Source organism: Daucus carota, chromosome 5 (assembly GCF_001625215.2).
Source record: "Daucus carota subsp. sativus chromosome 5, DH1 v3.0, whole genome shotgun sequence".
Taxonomy (NCBI): domain Eukaryota; kingdom Viridiplantae; phylum Streptophyta; class Magnoliopsida; order Apiales; family Apiaceae; genus Daucus; species Daucus carota.
The window spans coordinates 11636920-11658673 of NC_030385.2; the positions used below are offsets into that span (position 1 = coordinate 11636920).

At 35.6% G+C, this 21754-nt stretch overlaps 1 protein-coding gene across 1 annotated transcript; it reads right to left on the bottom strand.

The window, feature by feature from the left end:
- Nucleotides 1–1154: 1154 nt before the first annotated feature.
- LOC108224044 (probable aminotransferase TAT2) lies at nucleotides 1155–5373 on the bottom strand. The gene is made up of 7 exons (XM_017398585.2): nucleotides 5004–5373; nucleotides 3432–3771; nucleotides 3082–3300; nucleotides 2577–2636; nucleotides 1883–2038; nucleotides 1709–1802; nucleotides 1155–1609 (listed from the first exon to the last, which is right to left on the bottom strand). Exons 1-7 carry the CDS (start codon nucleotides 5237–5239, stop codon nucleotides 1479–1481), a joined length of 1236 nt encoding a protein of 411 aa, XP_017254074.1. The 5' UTR covers nucleotides 5240–5373; the 3' UTR covers nucleotides 1155–1478.
- Nucleotides 5374–21754: the final 16381 nt, after the last annotated feature.

Below are 21754 nucleotides of genomic sequence, written 5' to 3' on the forward strand. Positions count from 1 at the left end.
TGGACCTGATTTGATTGCGCTAAGTCTAAAATATACATTTTTATTTATTTTATAACAAATAGCACAGAAGATTATAATGAACAATATTGAAGATTTGAATTTATGGGCTTCTATAGAGCTGTAATTCGAGTCGGGCTGCTCGCGAGCTCGCCCGGCTTGAACTTGTTTAACTGGGCTCCGCTCGGCTCGACTCGACTCATTAAACGAGCAGAATTCGGGCGAAGGTTCCGGCTCGTTTAATTAAATGAGCCGGCTCGACTCGACTCGAGAAAATAAACGAGCCGAGTTCGGGTAGAGGTTCAGGCTCGATTTAGTGTAAAATTATACGAGCTGGCTCGCTAGACTCGTTAAAACCGGCTCGTTTAGCTAAACAAGTCTGCTCGACTCGACTCGTGAAATTAAACGAGTCGAGTTCAGACAGAGATTTAGGCTCTATTAGTTAAACGAGCCGGCTCGGCTCGAAACTCGACATACGCGGCTCGAATACAACCCTAGGCTTCTACGAAGAGCACCTTGAAAAACTCTCATATGTATTTTTGTTAATTATCATCATTAGGGATATTAGGCTTATTGGCTTAACATACAGCTTACTTGGGATGACTTACCTATGAGTTGAGTGATCCTCATCCGGGGTTAGAGAGTTGGTCATAAATTTGTTGGCCGGTTAAGTCGGAAAACATATGTCACGGTTCATGTTGGTTCTAAATAGATATCGATTCCAAGTCTTTGTGACATCGTTGAGCATTCCTTAACATTCGTCTGCAACTACCGTTGATCCATCAACAAGAAATACTAACCCATCTACATTGTTTATCCTTATGTTATAAAGTTATGTAGACACATTAAAGAACTACATCTCTTTGACAAAATGTTTATTAAAGAACTACATTTCTTTGACTAACTGTTTACTGTCGTGGACTCTTCATGTTACAAGATTTTGTAGACAAGTTATGGGGGTCGAAAATTGAAGCAACAAAAATGCTAAATCTTCTCTGACCGGCCTCAATCTCCTGATCCCCTTTATCTCAGCCCCAATAAATACAAAATCACAACACTCTTAATAGCTTTCCGATGGCATACATTAGTAATCTTGGTTTCAGCCACGAATTTCATTTTATTACCAAATTCCTCCACCAAAAAGCCGGATAAAGCGCTAAACAAAACAAAAATGTTTATAACTTCATATATTCTCGAGTTCTCCAACTATACTGGTAATCTTTATTGTTATTGCTCTAGGGGTAATTACCCTTGTAAGATTTCCAAGTGGCCTCCAAAATTATGGGCCTAAGCAGTAATTACCCCTGTCAACAGATAGTTTTATCATTTACAAGTATAGGCCCTGATCCCCTGAGCAGCAGGGATAAATGGATATCTGTAGGGCTATTGTTTAGACTGGAATTGTGGGCCTGTATGATACATTAACCAACTATATCACTTATACCAGGTTATACAGTATAACACTGGACGCACAGCTTAAATCAACATTGTTCTATTAGTTTCTTCGTGTGCCTTTGAGCGAATGACTTCACTCTATCTAATGCTTCTTCGAGAGATGCTGGATCAGCGGCGAAAGTTATCCGGACCCAGTTCTTGAGACCAACTGTGAGTCCTGTAAGATTCGTACAAGCAAACAAGAATGTCTTACATTTAGAGAATGGTGACTATATGCTATTTTAAACTTCTAAAGTGTTGAGTAGTTTTTTCTTACCAGGAAGGATGATCACAGATTCTTCCTGGGCCAGCTTGAAACAGAAGTCGATATCATCAGTAATATCATTGACTTTGGAAAGATTCAGCTTAACCTGCAAATCAAGTAAATAGTTCAGCAAGTAAACAATTTCATCCTCTAAATGTCATGTATTGCAAAATGTTGGCTCCCTACCATCAAAGCCATGGATCCTTGCGGTTTCTGTGGACAAGTCATGCAAGGAATTTCCTTTATCTTCTTGCAACATAAATCTGCAGCTTGCTTAAGCATGCTAATGGTTCGCTTGTGGAAGATTTCTTCAGTTTGCTCAAGTATGCGAGGAACAGCAGCCTACAAGATACAGAAGCAACAGTTGCAACTAAAAGTAAGTTTTATAAATTTACCTACTTTTTATGCAGCCAAGAAGTACTCAGCAGCAGGTTAAGTGTTGATTTACCAGAGGAAGAATTATATGATGGTGTATGTAGAAACGTGTTATGTAGAACGTGTCAAGCATTAGGATATAGGTAACCTTTTAACAGATTCGCAGGAAGATTAGTGATAAAGCATCGCTCAATTTTATTTTCTATACTATTTATTTGTGTATTGCATTTAAAAACTCTAACAATGTTATAGTTGCCAGTTGGTACATCTACCATATGCTCTTAGTTTTTACGATGGGGATAAATTAACTGATTTTGCAGTGCGCAAGGCTCTTGACCATGTGGTCACGGGTTTGAGCTCAGTGACGCCTTAACGTCTCACAAAGATGCCAAATTTTTTGCCCTAAAACCAAGTATCCTGATTCTTAATTCAGTTGTTAAGCATACAGTTGTGTATACAACTTGACTTTATTAAAATAAGAATAAATAGGAGGTTTGCTACATACCTGTATGAAAGTTGCCGGACCACCACAAATGTCGCAATACTTTTTTATACGCTCAACAGTCTGAAAAGGAAGAGGTATGATAAATTATATTGGGGGGACTGCTTGCCATACCAGAATTGTCAAATCATCTTCAAATGTCAATCCAAATTATGAGCAAATTTATTACAAATGTGAGTCGGGTATTTAGCTCTCAAAATTCTTAAAAACGAAATTAGTGTGATAGATAAGATATAGATCAAGTCTACGACTAACAGTTCTAACTTCTAACTTCTAAGAGACCAGATAATGAATTGTTACATCATCAAATGTAGGTACTCAGTTTTCTTCTTTCTTTTAAAAGCCAATCAGTAGGAATTTAAGAATCGGAAAGTTGGTCATCTTTGTACAGAAGAAGTCATTTCTCTACAGAAGAATCTAAATGCACATATGAACTCCAATACCATTGAACAAACAGCAGCTCCAAACAGTAAGATAAACAACATTCAATAGTACTCTATTTGCAAACCTTTGGTGTTTTGAAGAATCCATTGGGATCACACGTAACAAACCAACCAAGTCGCCAACCAGGTACCATCCATCTTTTTGATAAGGATCCTAGAGTAAGGACAGTAACACTGGATCCAAAAACTCCCATGGGAATAAAAGGGTTATCGCCAAAAGCTAAATGCCCATAAACTTCATCAGCAATAACAGGAAGTTTGAGTCTTTGTGCAGTTTCAGCAATCTACATGCAAAAATATAGAAGACGTTAATGCTGTGGCAATGCCAGCTATAGTATTCCTTCTGAAACTTGATTTGAGCATGAGGCATCAATCAAAACTAAGTACCTTTAGAGTATTGTACCCAATAACTAACCTTTTTTAAATGTTGATAACTATACACATTGCCGCAAGGATTTCCAGGGTTTATAATGACCATTGCCACAGTTTTTGAGTCAGCAAGAGCTTCAACAGCTTTAAGATCAACCTCCCAGCCGTTCTCCGGAAGAAGGTCATAACGACGGATTTCAATATGTCTAAAAGCAGCACAAAGTTCATATATTGGAAATCCTGGTCTTGGAACCAAGATATTGGCACCTGGTCGAGCTAGAATGGACAATGCTAGTTCAATAGCTTGTGTGCAACCAGATGTGACATAAACATCATCTGATAATAACTTATATGGAAGATTACGGGATAAGTATCCTGCAATTGCCCTGTTACATGAAAATCAAATGTAAGAATATATAACACAGAAAAACACTTGCAATTTGGACCCGCAACCATGAAATTGAACTAAGTTACTGAAATTATTTCATATCAACAGTGATGAAACTATCAGGACATGTATATATGTCGTATTATTACAATCTGTAATTACTACCATAAACCTTAAAAATAAACCTTATGAAAACGGAAAGAGGACACAGAGAAAAACTGAATACTATTTGACTGTTGTAAAATCCAAAATTTGCTACTATTATAGAGAATTACAAAACAAACTTTTAGTCCAACTAGGAAAACAAAATCAACATAAATTTTAATGCTCGAAAATTAAAAAGTGTGCTGGCTTGGAACATTGAAACCATGATAAATAAAGTAGATACTTGTAGCAAGGAAACTAGAAAGATGCTCTCCTTCTGATGTAGAAAGTATATTAAAAGGTATTCCAATACTTGTTTTCATAAAAACAGAGAAGAGAAATGAACCAAAGCAAAACCTCTATAAATATATAACCTCGTCAAATAAATATTTCACCCCGTCCCAACATAATAAAAACAGATTATAATACAATTCTTGTTTCCAAGGCTATTCATATATCGTGATTTTATTTTAAATGGAGAGCAGAAGTGCGCAGAACCTGAGCTGGGAGGAGCTTTTCATGGGCAAAATTCCAACTTTGACAGTACAGAACAATAAAAAAGCAAGAAAAATGCATAGTGACCAAATAAAATTACCAAAAAGATGAAGTAACAATAACAAAAGGTACAGTTTTCAGATGAATAGATAACAATAACATATTAACACTAGAACAAGGCCGATAGTTAAAAAATGTTTTTTGCTGCTAAAGTAGCATCATGTCTCTGACAGTGAGTTCCAAATTTAATTAACTCTCAAAATACTCCCCTATTTCAAATAAACACAAATTAACTTTTTTTACCGAACTTCATATCAAGTATCCACTATTTTCACTTTTTGATAAGACCATAACTACAGCTTCATATTTGTTCTATATTTAGCAAACTCTACAATATCATTCTATTTCAGGTTTCAATACAAAGCAATTCTTGTTCAACAACGTCAAGATAGAAGCTGCCCTTGTACAGAAAAATCCCAATAGACCAAATTAGTTGAGAAAAAAAACATCCGTCCCATTCATTTCTATACAGTTTCCGCCCCATACATATACTACTCACCGAGACGGAGCGAGTAATCGAAGAAGACTTACAATCTAGTTTGAGGAAGCCCCACAGTAGGAGCATAGCCATTGAAGCAGCGTGAACGAATGGATTCAACAACAGAATCTTCAGCAACAGCAGCCGTGTGAAAGCAAGAAAAGGCCGTGGGGTCCCCCATTCCCAATGAAATCAATCTCCTCTCCTCTTTATCCGATACATTCGCCATTAGCAACCCAAGAATTCCCTTTATTGTTACAGTCGATGCTGTGTCTCCGCCATTCTCCATCTTCTCTTCGACAATTCTCAATTCTTTTGTTACGACTAGTATTTATTTTATATGAAATAAATGTGTATATTTTTCCTGGTTTGCATGTTGTCAAACTAGTGCTATATATTTTGTACTTATTTAGAGGGATGGGCGATGGATAACTGATACACGTGAGTAATAAAACAAACGCCTCTGGGACTGGTAGTAGTAATTATAAAAATGAAGATGATTTCCTGAATATATTATACAATCATTGTCACTGTACTATTGCCTCAGATTTTCATTTAACTTTTTCAGCAAAGGAGAAAGACGGGACCTGACCCTTATGTTGTACTAAAGCGATGGCTCGAGCTAATTAACCAAACCTCTCGTAGATTAATGTTTGGAAAAGACGGGATCTCATGAGAAAAGATATAGGGGCCGTTTGGCTGGGCTTAAAAAAAATGACTTATTGCTTAAAAGAAAAAAGTGGATTATAAGTGAAAAGTTGGTTTGAACTTATAAATTATTAAAAGTGTTTGGATACCCGTAGCTTATTTTGTTATAATAAGCTTCAAATCTAAAAAAAAGCTAGATTACCTAGCTTTTTTTGGAGGGCTTTTAAGCCTCATTTTAAGCACTTCTCTTAACTTGCCAAACGGTCCATAAATAAGTTGAAACTACTTTTTTTTCAAATAAGCCATAAGTTTAGTTCGCCAAACACCCACATAGCTTAATGGGGTGTTTGGTCGGGTTTTAAAACCCAGCTTCTGTGTAGATTGAAACTTGGAAGCATTTATTTGTTATTTTTTTCCCATTTGTTTCAAACTTCGCTTCACTTCTTTACCTAAGCAAAAAGCACTTATTTTAAACTCACCTAAACAGCTCTATGTGTTTGTAATTTTCAGTCACTTAGACTGTGTTCACTTGGATTGAACGGAATAGGAGGAGAATGGAATGGAAAATTATATAGAATTTTTATGGAGAAAGAAAGAAGTATGGGATAATAGTGACTACACATGAATGAGTTTAAATTTCTTGTGATAAAAATTGTAAACAAACATGATTAAGAAATGGAATGAGCATTTCATTCGAAACATGTGTTTTAGAATTCTGGTTAAAATAATAGCAATAGAATTATTGAAGGAATGAAAATTATAGACATTTTGTCACCATCTTAATTATAATACAAAATTCATTCCATTCTCCCCCATTTCATTCAACTGAACACGACCTTAGTTTTTGGGATATTTTCTGATTAATGTGTCTTGAATTTTCAGTCAATTAATGGTAGGAAAAAACGTCATATCATTTACAAAACACATGGCTGATATTTACAGATTAATTTGTCTCAAATTTTTAGATATATGTTGAAGAATTTTTTTTAATGAAATGTGTAAAATCAAAAAAAAAATGGTGATTAATTGTTATGGTCAAAATCACTCATGATAAATTTGGACGTAGTAATTAAAATGATTCATTAATATCTAGATATGAGAAATCTTGTAGGAATGATTGATTATTTGATTGTTTAATCTATGTGATGGAAGGAGATTACAGACTCTCTTCTCAAATCACACATACGTCTCCTGAATCATAGACCTTTTTTTTTTATAAGAAAAGTGATTTAGTTTTCTTGTGAAGTTGAAAAGAAATGCTTAGACGTCTTGAAATTGTTAAGGAGTTTTAATATTACGAAGACGAACTGGTGATTATTCGGGAAGATGTCTTCCTAATGTATTCATGAGAATGAAGGTCACTCGGGGATCAGTCTAAGCATAGCCATGTTTTGCTAGTCTTTGTCCTGTAATCTGACGAATTGTCCTTTTCCGAGGATTAAAGGTAATCATGAATGAAGGTCACTCAAAGGTTATCTGATGATGATTAGTAATCATATGTCCTGCATCCTGACAAATTATTCTTGGCATGGAGAAGTAGGCGATCATGGATTTAACATTTCATGTCAAGGTTCCAACTAGTTTTCTTTGAGTGTGTAGACCTCTGAATTCGATAATTAATCATTTTTTTTGAAGACCTTGGACTTTCGTCATGGGCTGAAGTCTGTCAAGATTTAGAAGTCTAATGAAATTCGATTTCTTACTCTCTTGAAGAACTACATGGGCTTGATACTCTTATAAATAAGAGCATCTTCAATGACATTGGTTATAATGATTGACTAAATTGGACTTATAGGACATTATATATAATTTGCTGAACCTGTAATATATTTTGCTTCGATGGTATGGCTATATTGGTTGGCTGCAATTTAAAAATAGTATGTTGTTAATATTTTAGATTGTTATAAATATAATATATCATTTTAATATGGTAATAAGTGATGTGTAATCTTCTTACAGATTATAGATAATGGGTGGGTATGGTTGGAGTGTGATTTTTTTGAAGAGATTGGGTATATTTATTTTTTTTAATATGCCAACTAAGTTTTTAGCTAAGGGTTCTTCATGGTTGGAGATGCTCTAAGAATATGTAAGCACATTAAATAGGGTTGGAAATTGAGAGCCCTGAAGGACAACCACAACTTTTTTAATCTCTACCTTCAATCAACACAAAACCACCAAATCCTAGCGATTTTCCAGCGACCTCGCCATCATAGATCTTGGTTCCAATCATGAAACTCGATTTTATTGATTACCAAATTCCTCTACTAACAGAAACCAACAAATTCTAAAATTTGGATAATTTAAAGTTGGGGCAACAAAATAGTTGACGAGCATTTTTATAACCTCTTAAGAAAGTACAAGAATGCTTCTTTATTCATGAGTATATGTCCTGCACATGAATAAAATTTTAAATAGTGGTGGATAATTTAGTGTGATGGTTTGAAAATAAATTTCCATTCATTATGTTGATGAAGGTGTTAGGTCATGATAGAGAAGTTAATTAAGCTATAGGGGGGAGGGTTGAATAGCCTAATCGCCAATTAAAATTCTGTTGTCGTTTTTTAAAAGTTATTTCCTTTTTAAAATCGTGTATCGAAAGCGTAAGCAGTTAAAATATGCGAAAGTAAAAAAATATCACGTGAGAGATTTTTATCCTGATTTGTGATGGAGCAACACCTAACAGATACGCTCATCCTAGTCCAGTCCCCGAACTCCTTCACAGACTAGAGATTTTCACTATAAGAAGAAATGTACTCCGTATAGCAAGCGGAGAAGCGTTTACAATTCTATAAATATAAATCTTAGAACGTGATTCTCCATTACTTCCTCAATATAAATACCTACAGACTTGTCTTGAAAAGTAACTCCCGATCACTTCCTCATTATAAATGTAAAAAGCTACAAGACTTGTATTGGAACATAAGTCCCCGTCACTTACTCAAAGTCCAAGTGGAATCCCTAGTATAGTGTTTGAACTTCTAAACTTTTGTTGGTCTTGGATTTTAGGTATTTGATCTTGGGTCTTTCCTCTTTCCTATAGTGCAAAGACTACTAACTCCCCGCTAGAACGTCTAGGATTTGGGTCTTAAAACAAAGATCACATCGGTTCACTTCACCTTACTGCAAAACTTAAAAAGAATATCTACAAAAATATCCTTGTTATAAAGAAGAGTTTTGGACTAAATCTATAGGGGTAACAATAATATTCCTCGTCATTGAATATTAATAATCAAGAGTTCTTTAAGCCTATTGTAAGCTTATGATTTTAAAAGTATTCTTTTTCAATAGAATTGTCTTTATTACTGAAGAATATGTTGTTATCATACAAAATCCTACAAATAGAATTAAAGTGTTTTGGAGTTTGTAGATAAAATAAAATCATGTTAAGCTTTTTTGACAATATGGACTAATACACTTGTCTTTTTCACTAAGTATAAAAATATACAAAGTGTTTTAGTTTACAACTTCATTCCAAGATAACTCCTCATTTGATGTAGTTTTTGAGAGACATATAAATATTATTGAGCACGAGAGAGTTCGTAAGAGTCTTTAGCGATAACACACCATCAACGATTTAAGGTCAAAGTAATCACGATTATAACAAAAATTATAACAACAATATAAGAGTGGTTAGCACAATAAGCAATATAATAATTTATATCATGCAGAAAATATAGAGATATGCATAGTGGTATCACTCGTCGAAGCAAGGATGTTGCGAAAAATATATAGATATGTATAGTAGTATCATTTGTCGGGGCAAAGACATCGTGAAAAATATATAAATACGTATCGTAGGTTTATCGACCACCTCAGTCACGAAAGTACAAGAGCTTCGGCCATATTTTGCACGTGGACAAACTTGGAGATCTAGGCTAGGTGGTACAAATCTTGATTGGGTGAAACAAGCCTTGATGATAAAAGTTTTGTGTGTGTGTGTGTGTAAGAATGAGGAGGTTTTAATGAAGAAATAGATGAAGAGAGTGCATATATATATTTGGTGAGTGTTTACTTTAACAGGTAGTGTTACATAATCATATAGCATAGGATCAATTCACAACAGTACTATCCAAAATTAATGATAAAAATCAGTGAAACTTTAAGTAATATGCAGTAATGCTGTATGAAAACAAACATTATCATATAAAAAAATATAAAACCCCAAATTAACATACCTTCTCCGGTTTTAACCATAATTGGTAGCTTTCAGTGAAAACAGATAAACTAACGCTGTTTTAGAACAATAATAACAATGAATTGTTAATTAACACTAAAATCGAAATATAATATCTCGAATTATGTAAAATTGAACATACAATGAATAATACATGTTATATAATATAAATCTTACTCTAATAAGTTCTAAACATTACCTTGTTGATGAATTTTGGTAGGATATCATTCGTGAACTCTGGAGCACAAAAAAATCCCTTGCAGCGCCTCAAATTTGTTAGAAAAACCTGTGACAAAGACAAAATTCGCTTGATAAAAGAGAAGAACGGTTTAAAACTCCATTAAAGTACTGTAACCTCACCTTGAGATTGAAGAAGAAGATGATGGAAAGAGTGAGTTGTGTTTAGTGCTAACTGTTTTGTTTGTATAGGCATGTATATCAGTTTTATTTTAATTGAAAATAGGCGGTAACGGGCAACAGTTTAGTTAGTGTAGTCGGCTGGCTTTAATATAGTGGGCTAGCCTGTTGTAAAAGTTGGGCTGGATTAGAGGTTCCTAGTTTTTATTTTAAGGTGGATTCTATTTAAACATGATGCACTCCACAAAGAACACTTTAAAAAAAGAACAACACAAACACTACTATAACACCTCATTTTCCATAAAAATGATTAGTTAAGATTATAATTACATAATTAAACACCATATGAACCTAATATATGAAATCTAACATTCAATCTCATCCAAATTATTAATATGAAATATTATAGAATCAAATGGAATCTAGAGCATAATTCAAAATATAATCATATATATATTCTGCACGATTAGTTTTACATGGAATCATATTATTTTTAATAGGTCATGTTCCACATAGAACTATTAGTCATAGAACCGTCAGAACCATTAACTTATTTTTAGTATTAGTTAGGCTTCTGCAGCAGAACTGCACATGATAAAAATGTTTTATTTTATTATATTTTGAAATTACTTTTGAACACACACAATGATACAAAAAAAAACATGTTTTTAGAATTAGATCTTGAAAATCTATGTAAAAAATAGGGTTCTGCAGCAGAACCTTAGTGGTTTCATGGTTCTATTTTAAGCATGTGTTTTCTCTTGAGCGCGACCCTATTTTTAATTAATATTTATTTTTAAACATGTTAGATACTATTATTATTCATAATAAAATATTAATTAACTTAAAATTTAGAATTTAATTCAAGTTTTAGATAAGATTCTATATTCGATTATAAGATGTTCTTTTTTGTTCGTCTTTTGAAAGTATTCTTCTTAAGGATATGTGTTATACACACACGCGCGTTCACAAAGATTAGGGATGTATTCAATTAAAATTTTGAGGGATTTGCTTTTCATTTATGAAATGAAATACGGATATATTCAACTAAAAATTTAAAAAATATAGGGTTAAGTATCAAGTTGGTCACTGAAGTGAATGCCATATATCACTTCTTCCATTGATGTTTTAGAGGTATCATTTTACTCACTAAAGTCATATGAAATATCAAATGGATAACTCTAAAAATGTGTTGAGAAAGTAAATGTTTTTTCTTGTTAAGTTATATATATCTTTCTTCAATACTACTATAACCAGATGAAAATTGGTGAGTTCTAGTACTTTAGATAATATATCTAGATTTTTTTGAAAATATTTATTATTTATTTTAAATTTTACAACTATTTAATCTTATTTAATTAAAAATATATAGTAAATATGTTTTAAAAATCTAGATATATTATCAAAAATACTAGAATTCACCAATTTTAATCTGGTTATAACATTGAAGAAAAATGTGTATAACTTAACCAAAAAAAATATTTACTTTCTCGACACATTTTTAGAGGTATTCATTTGATATTTTATACGACTTTAGTGATGAAAAATGATACCTCTAAAAGGTTAATGAAAGAAGTGATATATGGCCTTCAATTCAGTGACCAACTTGATACTTAACCCAAAAAATATATCGTGGTATTAAATCAATTTTTATATTTATATTTAAAAATCTGATGATATTTAATTAGAATTATTTAAAATTTATTAAAATCTGATGATATTCAAATGCTAATGGATTTTTTTGGACTTTATTAAATGATGGATTTTGCGGGATTATTCAGTATATTTCAACCTTTTTGAATCCCATCAAAATTCCATACATTGTCTTTAAATTCTTTATTATCTAACTATATGACATTTTATCTAAAATTCTTATAATCAAAATCAGATAGAATGCATGAAATGACATAGATTATATATAGTTCATCAAATCTCAGTTCCATGCATCCCATAAAATTAATATTTGTCGGATGATTAGTTTTAAAAAAAATTTAATCCACCTAACGCGACTAATCTTTGTTGCGAGTTAGCGGAGTGAAACAGATTCCTAACAGTTCCACAAAGAGTAGAAGCCGGTATCGTGGACGTGTCGAAGCAGTGAACTGTATTGAGCGAGTGTTTTTTAAAATTCGAAGAAGAAAATTTAAATGAAAGTGGGAACATCTGTACACAATCACACAAACCGAAGAAGAGATAACTTGTTGAGCCACGTCTCTCTCTCTCTATCTTAGATAGACATTGCTGAGCTGGGCTGCTCAACAAGACAAAACTGTACGTACATACATTCACTTTCATACGTCTGGTTTTAAGTTCCCTGCTGCAATTTATCATAAAGTAAACTATATGGTGTGTATCTTACATTTGGACAAACTATACAAAATGTGTACTTCAATTTTACGTCTCCTCCAACATGTATATTTCTGTTAGATAACCGTTAACGTTAAGTATGTTACACTGAAATTAGCCTGTAATTGATCTTATTTATTTCAAAAAAAAGTTATGTTTTAAAAGTTTTAATTATACTAAAATTTATGATAAATTTATTTTAATTAGTGCACGTAAGTTGCAACTATCACATTTTAAGATATTGTGAATTAAAAACTTATGTTAGTTCCACGAAACTAAATATTTGAAAAAAGAAATAATTTTGTTAAAGAGCGCCGAGGCACTGACCAAAATCAAGGATTTAATAAATAAAGAATTCGCCGAAACTTCATAAATTTGGTTAAACTCTGAAGTCAATCTCCTACCCATCTTGCACTAAATCATACTCCCTCTGTCCTGCTATGAAGTTTACGTACACTGTATACATCCATTTTGAGGCTCGTAAAGTATAATTATATAACATATTTTTAATATTTTTTCCCGAATAAAAGTTTAAACTTCAAAATCTTTTCAGGATTTTAAATATATATATATATATATATATAGGGATGGGATCAAATAAAAACTTTTTTAACTTACAAACTTACAAACTTTTTTTTATTCTCCCATCGTGTTAATCCTTAGTTATATAAAGTATCCATGTTGAAAAATTCTTCAAAAAACATCACAATTTTAAAAATAACGCATAAATAAATCGCGTTTCAACACATTTCTAACTGTGGTTCAACATCGGGTGTTGAACACTAATTATCATTGTGTTGAATATATCTAAAAAGATGTTTAAACTATACCTCTGGGGTTTGGGTAGGGTTTAGAAACATAAATATTAGTTATATAACATGTTTACCTTAGTTCTTACATTTAAAAATTGGTTTATGTACTTCTCCACCACTATTTTAATCGATGTTCAACAAAATATGTTAAAAAAATGTTGAACTCAAGTTATACATGTGTTGAACAAAAAAAGTTTGTAAGTTTGTAAGTTTGTACCAGAACCCTCCCCTATATATATATATATATATATATATATATAAAATGTGAGTATACTTTATAGGAGTTTTAAAATACATGTCAAAGAATAAGATAAAGAACCTGGTGGACGGAGGGAGTATAACAGTGGAGGACAGATATTGCATAATTAAAATTTCAGCTACACAGTTCACAGTTTGACCAAATTTATGCATTTTAATCTTCATCATATTTGCTGGCACCCCCATCCGCATTCAATGTGGAAGCTGCTGATGCAGATGCCTCTGCTTCGTTAAAAATACACATGGTTTATGATCCACTATGTGCGTGTTTGACAAACAAAGTTTTTGGTCTTTTTTGTCACAAAGCTGATTTCGATTTTTCTTAACCCGTGAAAAGCTAGAAGAATTTGTAAAAATTTGAGAATGCTAGTTTTTGTTTTGGAATTTTTACCTCTTTCCCAAACAATTTTTTTTCCATAAAACAGTTGTATTATACCAAGATTGGAAGTTACTGTTGGAAGTTTGTCATTTTGAGCACAAATTTGAGTGAGGCTCGGCTACGTGCTCGTGGCGGGTTACGCTTGGATTATGTTCACCTCCGAGAGAGCTTTCCAATGCATGTTTATTCACTCAAAACGACTAAGGAATGGATGAGTTATGATGATCCAAAGTTGCTTCCTTGGTAGTGGAAAATTGGAAAAGAAAGCTTGAATCCCATATAGATTCAATAAAGAGCCTTTAAAGGCTTTATATAGCAAAACACTTTGGTAGTGTACAAATGTGTTACTAGTGTATTGCTCTACCACCTACGTGCGCGCAGGGGGTGCAAATTGTGGGATTTCGAGAGAAATTTCGTGGCTTCGCAAGCCTCGGGCTTTTCCGCGTGTGCGACCTGCGGAATTAATTGCTTGGTTTAAATTAATTCGTTTTGATTTCGGATTTAATTTATAACCGCGTAAATTAATTAAACGCGTTTTAATTAATTGTGAAGCGGAGCGCACAAGTCTTGCATTGTCTATATATATTCATTATAGATTAGGGTTTATATATACGAAAAATACACAGCCTCTCGCATCCAAAACCCTAGCCGCGTCGGTGATAGTTCTCCGTCTGGTTCTGGACATACGCATGCGGGCTCTGGTTCTGGACCTACGCCTGCGGGTTACGGTTCTGGGACTAACGCCTCCGGGCTATGGTTCTGCGGGACATATGACTTTTGGTCAGTTCAGTGTCCCACTTACACACTGTCCGGCAGGACATGTTCCTCAGCCGGGTATGACTGCTGTGCATACAGCGCCTGGTGCGCCTGTTGCGCCCTTTGCGCCAGCTATGCCTCATGTGCCTACTGCTCACGCTGAAAGGCCAGAAAAGTTCAACGGAACGAACTTCAAATAGTGGCAGCAGAAGATGTTGTTCTACCTGACCACACTGAATTTGTCTCGCTATCTGAGAGAAGAGAGACCTATGCTCACTGCTGAGAGCGATACGCAGGCGGTGTTTGCCGTTGATGCATGGAAGCACTCCGACTATATCTGTCAGAACTATGTGCTTAATGGTTTGACTGGCCCGCTGTATGAGTTGTACAGTTCGAAGGTAACATCTAAGGAATTATGGGAATCACTTGACCATAAGTATAAAACCGAAGATGCCGGTGCCAAGAAGTGGATTGTTGGACGCTTTCTTGACTACAAGATGGTGGATTCCAAGACTGTTGACAGTCAGGTGCAAGAGTTGCAGCTGATTATTCATGAGATGCATGCCGAGCGGATGGGTCTCACGGAATCTTTCCAAGTTGCCGCTGTGATAGAAAAGCTGCCTCCTGGATGGAAAGATTTCCAGAACTACCTTAAGCATAAGCGAAAGGAGATGACTATGGAGGATCTGATTGTTAGACTTCGCACTGAAGAAAATAACGGGGGATCCGGAAAGAAGCCTATTGCCGGTGAAAAGGTAAATATTGTGGAGCATGCACAAAGCTCTAAGTCCAAGAAGACCAGTTCCGGGAAAGGGGCTAAACTGGCACCTAAAGGAGGAGTTTCGAAGCCTTCGAAGTTCCAAGGAAAGTGCTTCAATTGTGATAAAGTTGGTCATAGGTCTGCTGACTGCAGGAAGCCTAAGAAGACAAACAAGAAGAAGGAAGCAAACATGGTTGATGATATCTCCAAGGAGATAGGTGATATAGACCCCTGTGCTACGGTCTCTGAGGTGAACCTGGTTGGATCTAATTCGCGAGAATGGTGGATTGATACAGGAGCATCTAGGCATATTTGCTCCGACAAGGCGATTTTCTCTAGCCTTGTAGCTTCTGATGCTGGTGAGAAGCTCTACATGGACAACTCTGCGACTTCTACCATTGAATGGGAAGGCACGGTGATTCTGAAGATGACCTCTGGGAAGAATCTGACTTTCAAGAATGTACTTTATGTGCCTGATATTCGCAAGAACCTTGTGTCCGGTTCTTTGTTGAGTAAACATGGCTTTCGCATTGTAATAGAGTCAGATAAAGTTGTTTTGTCTAAGAGTGGTATGTTTGTAGGCAAGGGCTATGCTAGTGATGGGCTGTTTAAGCTCAATGTAATGTCCGTTAAGGAAAATAATGAAATGAAGAATTATTCTACTTACTTACTTGAGTCTCCTAATTTATGGTATGCTAGATTAGGACATGTGAATTATGACACTTTACGAAGATTAAGTGCAAAAGAATACATACCAAAACTAACTATTGATTCAAAACATAAGTGTGAAACTTGTGTTGAGGCAAAATTAACGAGATCATCTTTTAAATGTGTGGAAAGAAACACCAAGGTGCTGGACCTAATACATAGCGATATATGTGATTTGAAATTCGCTCCAACAAGAGGAGGAAACAAGTATTTTATTACATTCATAGATGATTGTACAAAATACTGTTATATATATTTGCTGAAAAGCAAAGATGAAGCTATAGATAAATTTAAAATCTATAAGGAAGAAGTCGAGAGACAACAAAATGAGAAAATCAAAAGGATTCGTAGCGATCGTGGAGGTGAATATGTTGAACCTTTTGGGGAATTATGATCACAACATGGTATAATCCATGAGGTCACTGCACCATACTCCCCTCAGTCAAATGGAGTGGCTGAGAGGAAGAATCGCACTCTCAAGGAGATGATGAATGCGATGTTGCTAAGCTCTGGACTTCCGCAATCAATGTGGGGGGAAGCCATCTTAAGCGCAAATAATATTTTAAATATTACGATGCGCAAGAATAAGGATGTAAGTCCTTATGAAATGTGGGAGAAAAAGAAACCGAGTTACAAACACCTGAAAGTGTGGGGGTGTCTTGCTAAGGTACTGATCCCTACACCTAAGAAGGTGAAGATTGGTCCGAAAATCGTGGATTGTATCTTCATCGGATATCCTCCTCGTAGTACAGCATATCAGTTTCTTGTGTATGATTCTAAGATTCCTGAGATTCAAAAGAATACGATCATGGAATAAAGATATGCCTCATTCTTTGAGACTGCGTTTCCTTGTAATCCAAGAAACGAGCACCCTACGACATCTAAACGAACTCATGAATCTGTAGATGATGAAAATGAGAATGATGAAAGTGAAGATGAAAATGTGGGGGTTGTGAGGAGGAGCAAAAGACAACGAACGGAGAAATCTTTTGGGTCATACTTCATGACCTATTTGCTCGAAGAAGGTGATCCGAAAACCTATAAGGAAGCGGTCACCTCACCTGATGGACCTATGTGGAAAGAGGCCATCAAAAGCGAAATTGATTCTATACTACAGAATCACACTTGGGAATTAGTGGACCTGCCACCTAGTTGTAAAGCACTAGCCAGCAAATGGGTTTTCAAAAAGAAATTGAAACCTGACGGAACCATTGATAAGTATAAGGTCAGACTTGTAATCAAAGGATACAAGCAGCAGAAAGGCCTTGATTATTTTGATACGTATTCTCCTGTGACGAGAATCACGTCCATAAGGATGATGTTTGCAATCGCTGCGATGCGAAACTTAACAATACATCAGATGGATGTGAAAACAGCTTTTCTAAATGGGGATATAGATGAGGAAATCTATATGGAACAACCTGAAGGGTTTGTTGTCCCAGGGCAAGGAAGGAAAGTATGTAAATTGGTGAAATCACTATATGGCTTGAAGCAAGCGCATATGAAATGGCATGAGAAATTTGATGAGGTCATGTTAGCACACAACTTCAAGATCAACGAATGTGATAGCTGTGCCTATTACAAGGATGACGAGAGCGGTTATGTCATGATGACATTGTATGTGGATGATCTACTTATTGCCGGAAGCAATGATAAAGTGATCAAATCCACAAAGGACATGTTAAAATCAAGATTTAACATGAAAGACATTGGACTGGCAAATGTAATTCTAGGAATCCAAATTTCTAGAACATCAGAGGGTCTCGCACTAAGTCAACCTCATTACGTTAACAAGATCCTTGAGAGGTTTCTTAAGGATGATACTGAGAAAGCTAGGACACCTGTGGATATGACTTTACATCTATCCAAGAATAAAGGTGAGGGGGTCTCTCAGTTGGAGTACTCTAGGATAATTGGAAGTCTGATGTACTTAATGAGTTGTACAAGACCAGACATTGCATACTCAATTAGCAAGTTGAGTAGGTTCACGAGTAATCTTGGAGATGATCATTGGAAAGCGATCATAAGGGTACTAAGGTACCTAAGGGGAACTCGAGACTATGGATTGCACTATGGCAGATACCCAGCAGTATTAGAAGGATATACTGACGCAAACTGGATATCTAGCAAGAAGGCACTAATGTCTACGAGTGGCTACGTATTTACACTAGTTAGAGCAGCAGTATCCTGGAAAACCTCCAAGCAAACAGTTATAACTCACCTCCACAATGGAAGCTGAGTTTGTGGCTTTAGATAAATGCGCTGAAGAGGCTGAATATCTACGCCAATTTTTGGAGGATATTCTAAGATGGCCGAGGCCTGTGACTACAATAGGGATACACTGTGATAGTCAATCCGCTATTGGCAGAGCACAGAGCATAATGTATAATGGAAAGTCCCGTCATATACGACGACGACATAGTTCCATTAGACAATTAATCTCAACCGGAATTATCACTATTGACTATATACCGTCAAAGGATAATATTGCGGATCCGCTAACCAAAGGGTTACCAAGAGAAGTGGTTGAGAAATCATCGAGAGGAATGGGTCTTAAGCCTATAGCTTAACGGCATCATGGTGGACACCCAACCATTGCTGACTGGAGATCCCAAGAACTTGGTTCAATGGGACAACTAAATCATGATGACCAAATCACTGTGGGGGTAACCTCTGGCCTGTTCCTATGATGAAGAAACAGTGAGACCCGTAAGGTACGAGGTTAAGCCTTGAGCTTTTAATGATCTTTGGTGAATACATGGAGTGGTACATGCATGGAATTCAGTTGAGTAAACGCGGGTTACTCTATAAGATAAAGATCACCTATGTAGGAGAGAAGTGGGGCCGCTTCAAAGGAGAATTGCGAGGCACAATTCTTTAGAAACTCCCGCAGAACCAGGACGATGTTCCATGGCCAAAATGGACATAATCATGAGAACTGAACAAGTAAGAAAGGATATAGTGATAAGTATATCATCGTTTACACAAACGGTCGAACAGTTCAAGGACAAGCACGTCCACTGTCTACCAGTAAAGTCGATGTGCTTAATCGAGCTAAGGTTCAAGGAGCATTCTCTACCTATCGTATGCTATATCTGATCACAGAAACTATCACCAAAAGTCAAAACCCGTGTCTGTCTGTCTGGTGTGTGCTACTGAAAATCATCAATCTCACCCATGTGGGGGATTGTTGGAAGTTTGTCATTTTGAGCACAAATTTGAGTGAGGCTCGGCTACGTGCTCGTGGCGGGTTACACTTGGATTATGTTCTCCTCCGAGAGAGCTTTCCAATGCATGTTTATTCACTCAAAACGACTAAGGAATGGATGAGTTATGATGATCCAAAGTTGCTTCCTTGGTAGTGCAAAATTGGAAAAGAAAGCTTGAATCCCACATAGATTCAATAAAGAGCCTTCAAAGGCTTTATATAGCAAAACACTTTGGTAGTGTCCAAATGTGTTACTAGTGTATTGCTCCACCACCTACGTGCGCGCAGGGGGGGTGCAAATTGTGGGATTTCGAGAGAAATTTCGTGGCTTCGCAAGCCTCGGGCTTTTCCGCGTGTGCGACCTGCGGACACGAATGCAGCAAAATCTGGGCCCGAAGAATTACGGACTAGTTTTGCTGAATTTATTTTTCCACTGGGCTTGGGCTCAATTAAATTGACAGAAATTAATTCTGATTTGATTTCAGATTAATTGCTTGGTTTAAATTAATTCGTTTTGATTTCGGATTTAATTTATAACCGCGTAAATTAATTAAACGCGTTTTAATTAATTGTGAAGCGTAGCGCACAAGTCTTGCATTGTCTATATATACTCATTATAGATTAGGGTTTATATATACGAAAAATACACAGCCTCTCGCATCCAAAACCCTAGCCGCGTCGGTGATAGTTCTTAGTCTTGTTCTAGTTCGTCGAAGGTGCTTTTCGCATCGTCAATCCGTTTTATCCTGGGAGGCGATCGCTCATCACATACGGTGAGGGCGAAATACGCTTTAAGGAGACAGTTACGCACTGGACTCGGATTCTCTTACATATATCCTTCGTTTGATTACTGTCTCCTACGCACTTCTAGTTTTTCCGATATTTTGCACACACAAACACGTTTTGATTTCTGCACAGATTGTATAACAGTTACAATATCCGGATGAACAAAGTTTTCTTCATTCAAGAAAATATATCATCTAACCAAAAGTAAGCAAGTACCCCGAATGTTTAGATAACATTGTCTTTCAATTCAGAAGAGATAACCCATCAAAAAATACCTCGTTAAAACCCTTCAGGAGTAAAACCTGTAGGGAAAAAACTCAAGGGGGAAAAGAGTGCCCTACAAAATACATTGTTGACAAAACATACTAAAAAACTGATGTCTTCTTTATTCCCTTCTATCAATATTTGTAGTTCAATGCTCAATTGTCTTGTACACCAAGGTTCGCGTGTTCTCGAAAGCAGCCTTAAAAAATAAATTCATAAAATCTCTTTCAAACATCCGGAAAATAAGACAAAACTGAATAAAAGGAATATGAGTGAATTTGAAAAAAAACTAAAATAAAGACATAAATGAGCCAACATTATGACACTTAAATGTCTCTATAGGCCAATAAATGCCCCAATCTGGTCACCATATATAAATGGTACAAAAACCCTTAATTAATAATAATTAATATCTTTAATTAAAACACAATTATTGCGCAGTTAGCACCATTCTTCTCCGTCCCTTCAGGATCTCTCTACCGCCACCATGAATGTTACGACCTTGTTATGCGAGAAGCTCCTGCATTCATAACAATTAGCAGTACCATAAACAACACAAATATATATATATATATATATATACATATATATATATATATATAGTTGGGTTCCTTAGAAACCCACTCTCTTTAGAGTCCTTGGAGTCCCATCTTAACACCGTTGGATCATATCACCCTCCTACGGTCTGCAAGACACAAGTAGTTATCTATTCTAAAAATTAACTGGGCGTGATATTCTGCGGATTCTTGGTTCCTGCAAATTCTTACTCAACTGTACCCAATAAAAGCATTCTTCGGTCTTAGTTCCAGACGCGGGACATCGGCGTGTGCAGGACATCGACGGTATATGAACACATAATGCAGAATAACAACTCCATTACTGCACATTCATTGGCAGCATTTTAACACATACCATATAATCAAAACTGGTGGAACATTATCAAACAAAATATTTCGCAAATTTAGATAACTTAATTGACCATGAGACACACATCCAATGAAAGTATGATGATTTATAATCCACAAGTGATCACCACACCTGCATCTTCTTCATTGTTAGACATGTTGTTCGTGTCCGATGTAGAATGTCGTTGCAGAACAAAGAGAGAAAGAAATAACACACCACTGAAAAAGTTGCAGAACAAATGGCAGGATAATATCTCTCCCACTAACTCAGCAACAAAATAACTACAATCGTGGAAGAGATGAGTGAGCGTTTAATTTAGAAAGATAAAGCAGTTAATTATTTGAATTTTATAAAATTCTAATTAAACTACAACCATTAGATGAGATTGAAATCAAGGGTCAGGATTGGGACTCCGGGAACTCCAAAAAAAGTGGGACTC